A 10,548-nucleotide genomic window follows, 5' to 3' on the forward strand; every position below is an offset into this window, starting at 1 on the left:
ACTCTCACTCACAGATAGGCTTACACACACAAACATCTATTTATGGAAAATAAAAACTAGAGACGTTCAAACTATTAGGATCTGTCCTTAATAATGCTGCCATAGTGACATTAAAGCTACATTCAGAATGGAAGCTACAGCTGTGTTCATGAATAAGAGCATGAGCAAGTGTGTTGAGACCGAGCGAGAGAGGGAGATAAAGCCTCTTTCATTCCCCCTGGGTCAGGCAGGATGCAGTCAGATAAGGAGCAGCAGAGTTATTAGCACTGAATCCCACTAAACGCTCTCTGTCCCTCTGTATTCACCTCCCAGCGTCCTGATCTCCACTCAGAGAAGCAAAGTGGGATGATCCTTCTCCCAGTCTAACCAGTGCAGGACCTGTGTGTGAAAAACTGGCAACCAAAGCCACACACACACACATGGCAAAGGCAAACATGATGCATCCAGAGTCAGCTGTGTTTAGTTTGGATGTAAACGTGTGCATTAAAAAAGACGATTAGAGGGCTGCAAAATGCAAGATCCATCCTTTAATAATGGGCAATTACAAGAGGGCTCTGGTGTGTGTGTAAGTGTGGTCTGGTGTGTGTGTTAGTGTGTGTGTGTGTGTGTGTAGCTGCACTGCACGGGCATCCAGAGTAGAGAGAAACTGCTCTCGGATGCAGATAAGAGCCCAGAGCAGCAGACTTCCACTTCAGGCCTGTGTCGCTCAACCACAAACACGATCACACACACTTTGGAGATAGCGGGCTGTTAAAACAATGATGGCCTGCGTTTCCTTTCACACACTTATCAGCGGCTGTGTGTTTGTTTGAAAGCCGGAGGATCTGCAGCTCCCCCGGCGTGAGCGGAGAGCATTGTCTCTCTTATCTCCATGTTAAGCACTAACAGCACATTTAGGTATTTTTACAGCACTAAAAACACAAATCTGTACCTCTAAGTGGTACATTAGATGCTCTGGGTACAATTTACACTTTCTTAAAAAAATACAAAACAATAATAAAAGGAAATTGTAGCTCTAATTTCAAAACACAGTATAGTTTTCTTGAATCAAAGCTGAGTCAAAGCGTTTCAATCCTAACTAAATAGAACAAGAATCCTTTCAGATATATTGTGGACTTATCGCCACCTTCTGGTTAGAAATAGAGCAACATTTTACAATATCTGTCAGTCAAGAACAGTGAGTGTGAAAGCCAAAAAAACTCAACAAACACCCCCCAAAAAAAAAAATCAAAGTGGATCGATTCCAATTAATTCAGTCTAAAAGTCAGATTCTTAAATGTCCTCAAGCTTAATGAGACAAACTAGTTCATCAGGTGTACGAGTAAGAAGCTCTCAGAAAAGCCCACGTAACAGCACACACACCCTCCCTCTCTCTCTCTCACACACACACACACTTGCTAAATAACACTGATACCCTCACACACAGTGCTAAAGAGGCCATTGTTAAGCGACAGATAAGGAGACATCAAACAATCTGTGATCTATTTGAAGTGAAGCCGCAGGGGGTAACAGAGTTATAAATGAGTTGTGAGTGCTGCAGGACTCTCTCACTTCTTCTCCTTCTTCACATCGCCTTGGAATCACTACCTGAGCTGTCCCTGAACGTTCTGGATTTACTCCTCAGACGACACAGAGAGGTGAGTCGCTTGATTTCTGTTTTTTGATCTTTGACATCAACAGCATCATTAAGATCTGACGGCTCACACACTGCAGGCCTTGATGATGCATAACAGGAAACACAGACACACACTCCTGCAGGATCCAGACGCCTTCAAAGTGTGTGTTTGTTGTATTCCGTCTGTATTTGATGTCTAGAACACACAATGCACAATACGTCTGCACGTTTGGGGTTTGAACAAATGTGGCATTTATGTTCTGTAACCTCGCGGCTCATCTGTGTCGTGTGGGTGAAGACGTGGGTGTGAAGCTCTTCCGCTCTTCCTCCTCGGACCTTCTAGATACAGAGCAGATAAAATGCCGTGGCGACAGTGGCTCCCAAACCTGGCGACAGAGGCCATCGCAGCGACGTCCAGCAAGAGGGAACCAAACACAAGTGAGTGTCTGATCCAACCCTAACCTTCCATCTGTGTGGATGCAAACTGAATTGTTCTGCTCTTTGTGTGTGTGTGTGTGTGTGTGTGTGTGTGTGTGTGTCCCAGCTTCACGTTGCCCCAAAGCCAAGAAACCCCCGATGGCTCGTCCGCTCTATCCAGTGGTCGCTCTCTCGACGCTCTGCTCTCTGCTGCTGGTGACCTGCATCGCTCTCATCATCCTGTGTGAGTACCTGAAGTGACTCTGCACCTGGGATCATTAAGTATTATAGTTTAAAGAAGCATTTTGTTTAATTATAACATTTATGGGAATCTGTGTTTGCATTCTTCATGAGTTTATTTTGGTGGTGAAGTATTTGAAGCCTTTCTGTCTCCTTGTGCTTGGCTTTGTCTTGGATCTGTAGATAACAAGGAAGCAGACAGCAAACCGGAATGGAACGGCCTCCTGTCTGACTACCAGAACATCAGCGATCGATACCTCGCCCTCGCCAAGGCCAACCAGGGGCTGAAACGAGAGAACCAACACCTGCAGGAGCTCAACGCCCGGCTGGACCATCAGACCAAACTCCTCAACAGGAGCTCAGCCACCCTCGCCTCGGTGAACCGGGCTCTGACCTCAGAGAGCTCACGGCTCCAGCAGCAGGTCACCAATCTGACCTCTGCCAACCTGCGACTCGCCCGAGAACGAGAGCAGCTGGTGGAGCGCGGCGCCGAGCAGGAGGAGAGGAACGCCAACATGTCTCAGGCCGTGACCCGTCTGATCAACTCCCACGCAGAGCTGGCGGGAGAGAGACAAAACCTCTCTGAGACAAATGTCCTTCTGAGACACGAGCTGCTCCAAACCAGAGAGAAGAATCGAGAGATGGCGGAGCTCAACGACAGATTCCAGGGAGAGATCAGGAATCTGAGCGAGGAGATGGGAGCGGAGGCTTTGCAGAGGGACGAATGCGAGGCGGCCGCAAGTCTCCAGGAGCAAAACCGCAATCTGAGCAGAATGCTGGAGGAGGAGAGGAGCGGCGCAGCCCAGTATGAACGCAGTCAGAGGGAGGAGACAGAGCAGAAGGAGGCGGCCATGAACTCACTGAGCGAGGCCTATCAGGGTCTGGACCTCTACTGCCCTGTGGTCAACCAGCAGACCAAAGGTACGTCCACATGTGTTCGCATCATGCACAGGAGGAATTTTGACTAAGACATCAAGGGAAAGGAGTTGATTTAGTGTCGTACTCCATGTGCGTTCAGATCAAAGTTCTCCAGGCTTCATGTTTCCTACTCATCCACCACAGAGCGGGCTTGCAAGAGATGTTCCTCAGGCTGGCGACTGTTTGACACCAAGTGCTACTACATCTCTGTCCGCCTGCTCACCTGGAGCTCCAGCAGGGCCTGGTGTCAGACCCAGGGGGGCGACCTGCTGCTGGTGAACAGCCAAGAGGAGCAGGTGTGAGGTCTTTCCTATCCAGCCAAATGTGACGTGAAATAAATACCATGTGACCTGCAGCAGGTCTCTGATCTCTCTTTCCCCTCTGCAGAACTTTGTCTTCACCACCAGCCGGGCTGTGGATCAGACCAGCAGCAGAGTTTGGATCGGGATGACGGACGCAGAGAGGGAAGGCGAGTGGCGCTGGGTGGACGGAAGCTCGGTCAGATCAGACACACAGTGAGTTAAAGCCTCGTCAACACACAGAAACGCTCTTTATTCAGATTTTATAACAACGCCCTGCTGTAAACCTTCTTCCTCTTCTTCTGCAGGTTCTGGCTGAGCAGACCGGGCATGGGGACGGAGCCTGACGACTGGAAGCAGGACGATCCTCAGGGAGAAGACTGTGGACACATAGAAACCAGTGAGGCGGCGCCGCTGCTGTCCTGGATGGACGCCTCCTGTAACCTGGCCTACAGATGGATCTGTGAAAAGAATCCTTGAGTTCTACTCTTTTATATGTTGTTTGTTATGTTGTAAATATGCCAGGAGTTTGAGTTGATGTGTGGCAGCAAACTGGACATCAAGATACAGGAAATCTTTCATAATAAAAGAACGTTTTAGTCTAAACACATGGAATCTCATGGTGAAGGCGTCTGGAACAACTCTGTGCTGTGTTTCTGTGATGTGTTTGTGAAGAGTTTTAAGTTTAAAAACAAGCCAAAGGTTGTTGTAAAAGTGTTTGAGTTTGTGTCAGTGTGTTGTCAGAGTTTCCTTTCGCACAACCATGTCGGTCATTGTGAGTAAGAATGGACAGATATTAACTTAGAGCCCCGCAAATATCAGACAGGAAAGCTTTTATTGTTGTAATGTAAGACTTTAATTTTGAATGAAAGGTCACTGTGGGTCAGTACTGTCCCACCTCGCCTTCACAAAGCTGCTCAATCATTTTTCCATTGATTCATTTCCATTAAATACAAACGTAGCAAATTATAAGACTTCACAGTTGTATTTGGCGCCCCCTGCTGGCATGGCGGCCCAACAACACCGTAAACTCCCAAAGCCACAATCAAAGCTTTGAATCAAAACAAACCAATCTCCCCCGTGTTAAAACTCATGTGACTATAAAAGCGGCATCAGAAACTACAGATTATTCATGAAGTAGACATTGTTCAGTACTGTTTTGTAAGTTCAGCATATAAATTCAGTGTTTGCAGGTATGTGTGTGTGTGTGTGTGTTAGAATGACGAAGCGTCGTTAGAATGTGTTGCAGCGTCTCTGTAGCTACTCCTGCTTGGTTTTCCTCTTCCCGCACAGTTGCAAGCACAGGAAGCGTATGGTCCCCACGACGACGGCTGTCACGAGCAACAGCGCCGCCAACAGGAAGCACGTAACATCCACGGAATGATACGAGTACCACGGCATCTTATACGAGTCTGTGCGTAAATGCGACGCTCCTTTGTGCCGCATGACGAACTCTATCCAGTAGAGGGCGGTGTCCAGAGGATGAGCCGGTTTGTCCCGATGAAGATGAGAAAGACGCTGCATGCTGTCTCTATAGGAGGGATTGTGTATGACGTCTTGCACTGCTTCTAGAAAGTTCTCCTGGGTGACTTGCGTCACGTCCAAACCCTTGGCCGCTCCTCGCACCTCTAACCTCAAAGCGTTCTCGAACTGGTCGAAGAGGAGAGGCATGGCTACGATGGGAACGCCGTGGTAGATGGCCTCGTAGATCCCGTTGGTGCCGCAGTGGGACACGAACGCTCTGATCTTAGGGTGACCCAGGAGGTCGTTCTGCGGGAGCCACTTCATCAGCAGGGTGTTGTTGCCCAGGTTACCGGGACGCTCGCCTCCGTGCCTCCATACGACCCTCTGAGGGAGCCGGGCGAAGGCGGCGGCGATTTGGGACGTGATCTCCAAAGGCAACCCTTTGACCAGCGTACCCAGAGACATCAGGACGAATCCGTGCTCGCCTGAGCCTCGGACAAACTCCTCCAGCTCTGAAGACAAAGGCTCGGAGGGTTTGCACTGAAAGCCGCCGATGTAAGCCACGTTGGGCATGGTGGGCCGGGGGAACTCGAAGACAAAGTCCACCCTCATGAGCCACATGTCTGCGCCTTGTAGAAGGTGGATGAAGCTCACATCCGAGTCAAAGTACCGCTCCACCAGCAGGTCGTAGTGAGGAACCACAGCATACCTGATGAAGAGCTCGTTGAAGAAGAACTGGACCACGTTGGCGACCCTCTGCCAGAACGTCATCCTGTCTGATGCGAGGTATCCACACGTAGGAACGTAGGACATCGGCGAGGGAGCCACCACAGAATGTCCTTCTCCGGTCAGGATCCATCTCACGTTATAAACAACCGGCAGCTTCAGTCGGTGGGCCACCAGAACCCCTGCAGGCAGACCCGGGTCCATCAGAACCAGGTCGAACCGAGTCTCTCGAAGATTCTGCATCAGAGTCTTATTTTCAAACATCTCGACCACCAACCTGCTGGACTGCAGGTGTATGTCCGACAGCGCCGGCAGCATCTGCCAGTAGAAGTTGACGTAGGTCATCACAGACGCTCCGGCTCGCTTGATCTCCAGCATCTGAGCCAGGAAGTGAACAAAGAAGTCCTCCTTCTCCAGCAGGTTGGTCTCCGGCAGGGTCACGGTGATGGAGCGGTAATGCGCCGCGCTCTCTTTCACGTACCAGCTGGAGGCCGAGCGGACCACGGTGACCTCGTGACCCCTGGAGTGGAGGCTCTGGATGATCAGGTTCATGTTGACCCAGTGGCTGCCGTCTACTGTGAACACCAGGATCTTCCCGCTGTGAACGCCGCCGCCCGCCAGGAGGGCCGCGGTCACAGCCAGCAGCACGGCACCGGGGATCCTCGCCATGGATCTGCTGTGGGGGGAAAGAATAAGCACCCACAGAGAGCGTTTCCATGACTACAGTATTCACAATCTGCACAAAAGACGTCCAGTGGAATGCAAAGTCTCACAGCCACACAACTATAAGCTAAAAACATGTTTACCACCTCTGAAGTTGTCAGATTTGAGGGGAAACGGCACGAGTCTGCACACGTTGTGGTATTTAGTGATGTTTGTGATGTAATCTTACCTTCAAAGCTTCAGACTGTGGAGGAAACGTCCAGCGAGTCGTCTCTGCACGGCTTAAAGCTCTGCTGTGGACCAGGAATCCAAGGTCTGAACCCGATCACTGCGTTGCGTAACAAAAGGAGGAACGGGGGAGGGGGAGTTTCCGAATTGGGCCTCGCAGATGTGAGTGTGTGTGTGTGTGCGTGTTTGTGGAGTATGAAGGAAGAGGAAGTGGTTTAAACAGACAGGGCACTTTTTCCCACTGAGCCCTCCCCCCTCCCTCTCTCTCCCTCCCTCTCTCTCTCTCTCTCTCTCCCCCCTCCCCCTCCTCTCTTCTGGTTCTGCATACACACACTCACTCACACACACTGCGGTCACCAAGAGAGCTCAACATATACGAAACATTAGAAACAAACACCACCACCAAGTCCATCAGTTTGACCACACACGTTTCTATGGCAGCAGAGAGTGTGAGTTTGGGGAAACCCTCATATCTGCATATCACCTGTAGCAGTTTGGTTGTGACCCGTAGGTGATTACCACCTGTGTCATTCTGTGTCCGACCCTTTGATTCATCTCTTACCCTCTGCTTCCTTGTAATCAAGCTGCTGCTGCTGCTTCGGCGGTTTCAGGAAGCGATCATGTGAGGCTGAAAAAGGGGAAGAACCTCTTTCCCCAATGTGCGTTCATCCTCTGTTGCTTCTCACTCTGGTGGCACTTCAGCGAGGTTCTGAGGGGCATTTCCACTGAACGCCACCGTCGGTTGATGATCAGCATGTCTCCTCTCCTCCGCCTGGCTCTGCTGGCCTTAGTAGCCTCCATCACAGGGTGGTTGGGGGGTCGTTGCCGGGCCGATGTGGGGGACTTTGCTCCCTGCCTGCCGGTCTTCTACAGGTGTTGGCCTCCCAAAGGGTTGGCAGGGACGCCCATCTGTCAGCGATTCGGCAACCAGTACCGCTTTGCCACGATGTACAGCCGCCAGCGCCGCTCTCCTTGGTTCTCTGGGTATTTGTACACGGTGCCGACAGGAAGGAGGCCTGAGCCACAGGTGAGGATACTTCATTATCAATCTTCCATGGAACATTTTCTGAACTTGTACTCAAACTGTACCGGGTATCTCAATCCTCTCACCTTGTTCTGGAACAGTTGGCGTATGCAGAAGCCGATGGCAACATGGTGCCGTTCCCCCCGGGCCCTTTGGACCAGAAAGTGTTGGACAGCCAGGCGGTGGAGCCGGACTACATCAACTCCACGTATTCCCGCGGCCACCTCAACCCCAGCCTTCACCACCGGGACCACGAGGACCGCACCTCCACCTTCACCCTGACTAACGCCGTCCCGCAGAAGATCGGCTCCAACGACGGGCCCTGGGAAGTCCTGGAGCAGACGGTCAACAGAACCTTAGGTGAGTACTGTCTGGGTGAGGCGTATGTGGTCACCGGGGTCATCCCTTACCAGAAGGACGAGCGCTGGCTCAGGGATCACCGCGTGGCTGTGCCTGAGTATCTATGGACGGCGTACTGCTGCCCCGACTACAACAACAGCCTTCCTAAAGAGCTGCGGGAGGCGTTTCCCACGTACGCCGCCATCGGACGCAATGACCCCAACAGCACGGAGGAGATCGTCCCCGTGAACCAGACGGCGAAGACGCAGTTCAGGGGGTACGACGTGAGACGGATGACGCTGGACACGCTTGAGACGTATCTGAAGGACAGATTCACGACAGCGGTCAGTGTGTTTTATGAGCGGTGCAGCGGATCATAAACAGATGAAACAGGCGAGGATGAGTAGAAGAAGAAGGTTTGTATTACACTGCATTTGTAGTACAGTGAAGCATTTCTATTTTACTTTTACTTCACTACTTTTGTCAAATATTATCAGCGTAGTGGGGCGTTGTTGTTGTTGTTGTTTGAGAGTAAAGTCTGAATATTTTGAGAGAAAAACTAACAAAATGTAATCAGAATAAAGTCAGAATAATTGAGCCAAAGGTCAAAGGTCAAAGATTATATGAATAAGAAATGAAATACTCTAACATCTACTTGTGTAATGTTTTAAACACAGTTATTATGTATATCCTGGTCACGTTTCCTGGACCTAAAGCAGACTTGCTGATGTGGGGGAAAGTTGGAAAAGAGAGTTTTGCGTGCATCGCTGCCTTTCGCCCACTAGGTGTCGCCATTACACAGTACAGGTTGCATGCTGAGTTCACGTGCCGCTCTCCGTGAAGGGAATTTATGCAGGATGTGTTGCTGATTGACGCACAGATCTCATCAACAGAACCGGCCAATTCCACTACGCTTTTATATTCAAAATCTCAAAACCTTCCCAAAACTATGTCATAAGTAAATATGGTTGTGTTGCTCTGCCTTACACACATTTTGACGGCTGCAGAGATGACTCACACAGATGACTACTAACTTGTTTCACGGGTTGGACGACTAGACGGTCGCTGCAGCTTTTGTAACAATCACAACACAACACTTTTGATTTCTTATAACAGCTTTATTTGGTATTTAATCCATGATGAGATGTTACAATAGCACAGGTGTACGAGTGCAGCTTTACTGTACGAAGCAAACCACACGTAGAACAAAACCTAAACTGCTTTGTGATTGCCAGTTTAGTGACTGAAGAGTTTGTCCCACACCTCCACCTTCATAATGGACCGGCCCAGCGGGGACATGCTGGCCTTGATGTCCAGGTGTGTGCCCTGGTGAGTGAGGCTGGAGCCGTTGGCCTCCTCCCTGATGAAGCCCTTCTGCTCTTTGTTGTAGTACATCTCTTTGTACAGAGCCTCGTCGCACTCTTTGCTCGACTCGAAGATCCCAGCGCCGAACCAGTTCTTGTACATGTTGGTGTCGTAGGGCACGGAGAACATAATGGCCACGCTCTCGATGAAGCCGCACGTACCCTTCTTCAGCAGGTCGTAGGTCATGACGCCCACCGCCCCCGACGCTTTGGCGCTGGTCTTGCTGAAGTTGCACACCTCGGTTTTCAGGGGCCGCACGGTGGGCTGAGGTGGGACGTGGATGCTGCCGCTCTCCAGATAAACCCTGCGTGGAGAGAAAGAGAAGGATGAAGGCGCCCTGACGCTCATGTCTGTCCTCGTCTCGTCTGCGTCTCCTGTGGCACTCACTTGGGGTTCGCCAGGCAGTAGCTATTGGAGAGGTTGGTGATCTCGATGGTGATATTCCTGCGGCTGGTGAGGTTGGCAGCCACGGCCTCTGCTGTTTCGCTCATGATGCTGCTGCTGGTGCTGGTGAAGGCTGTGATGTCATGCAAGAGGCGGTAAAGAAGTTGGATCGATCTGAGATGCAGTTTGATTTGTTTGAAAAGACTTAAAGCGTGTCGGAGCGTCTTACCTGTGCGTGTCTGAGGTGTGTCGCTTGCTTGGGCAATGCCAGATTTGAAACGCAGAGCTCAGTTTTTACATTATTGTCGTTAGGGAATGTGTGACACCTTGTTTCCAAACTGTCTCCACCCTGCGTACACGCCCTCCGCCCTGTCTCACGGTGGTTCTCTCTCTCTTCTTGTCTTGAGGTATGCAGAGAGAGAGAGAGAGAGAGAGAGAGGAGAGAGAGAGAGAGAGAGAGAGAGAGAATGCGTGCCAAATACAACTAAATTCTTGTTTCTTTAGTCTTGCTGTCATGTTGCCCAGACGCGATCCAGTTTGTTGGGTTTACTAACGTTGTCTCATTCCTCAGGCGTCTCCTCCTCACCACACCTTCCTGTGTCTGGGTCTGCGCTCTGCATGACATAACTATTTCGTTTTAAGATTTAAGATTTAAGCATTTCGACCCGTTTTCCTTATTTAATTGAATTTACAAATCGTATTATGGACACTAACAAAGCTTTATCTCCATTGTTTGTTTACTTCCCCCCCCCATATGATCCATTTTCTAACTGATGCAGAAGAACCGATGCATCATCAGTGCATCTTTACTAAAGTGTAACGTTGTGTTAGAGGATAAAAGAAGACAAATCAAGAGAGAGCAGAGG

General features: G+C 50.2%; 3 protein-coding genes and 1 pseudogene across 3 annotated transcripts; 2 read left to right on the forward strand and 2 right to left on the reverse strand.

Moving 5' to 3' along the window:
* Nucleotides 1-94: 94 nt before the first annotated feature.
* Nucleotides 95-4,204, forward strand: LOC143001775 (uncharacterized). Its single transcript, XM_076151548.1, has 7 exons — nt 95-1,637; nt 1,959-2,053; nt 2,160-2,276; nt 2,456-3,193; nt 3,335-3,486; nt 3,578-3,705; nt 3,798-4,204. Exons 2-7 carry the CDS (start codon nt 1,975-1,977, stop codon nt 3,967-3,969), a joined length of 1,386 nt encoding a protein of 461 aa, XP_076007663.1. The 5' UTR covers nt 95-1,637; nt 1,959-1,974; the 3' UTR covers nt 3,970-4,204.
* Nucleotides 4,205-4,687: 483 nt separating this feature from the next.
* Nucleotides 4,688-6,755, reverse strand: LOC143001774 (UDP-glucuronosyltransferase 1A5 pseudogene; annotated as a pseudogene).
* A 453-nt stretch (nt 6,756-7,208) lies between these two features.
* LOC143002061 (endonuclease domain-containing 1 protein-like) lies at nt 7,209-8,478 on the forward strand. Its single transcript, XM_076151998.1, has 2 exons — nt 7,209-7,597; nt 7,696-8,478. Exons 1-2 carry the CDS (start codon nt 7,316-7,318, stop codon nt 8,311-8,313), a joined length of 900 nt encoding a protein of 299 aa, XP_076008113.1. The 5' UTR covers nt 7,209-7,315; the 3' UTR covers nt 8,314-8,478.
* Nucleotides 8,479-9,030: 552 nt separating this feature from the next.
* On the reverse strand, nt 9,031-10,071 carry LOC143002059 (DELTA-stichotoxin-Hcr4a-like). Its single transcript, XM_076151992.1, has 3 exons — nt 9,912-10,071; nt 9,686-9,815; nt 9,031-9,602 (listed from the first exon to the last, which is right to left on the reverse strand). Exons 2-3 carry the CDS (start codon nt 9,787-9,789, stop codon nt 9,170-9,172), a joined length of 537 nt encoding a protein of 178 aa, XP_076008107.1. The 5' UTR covers nt 9,790-9,815; nt 9,912-10,071; the 3' UTR covers nt 9,031-9,169.
* Between the last annotated feature and the right edge of the window lie 477 nt (nt 10,072-10,548).

This window comes from Genypterus blacodes, unplaced genomic scaffold (assembly GCF_046128005.1).
Source record: "Genypterus blacodes isolate CSIRO-AG114 ecotype Tasmania unplaced genomic scaffold, CSIRO-AGI_Gbla_v1 ptg000055l_1, whole genome shotgun sequence".
Classification (NCBI taxonomy): Eukaryota; Metazoa; Chordata; class Actinopteri; order Ophidiiformes; family Ophidiidae; genus Genypterus; species Genypterus blacodes.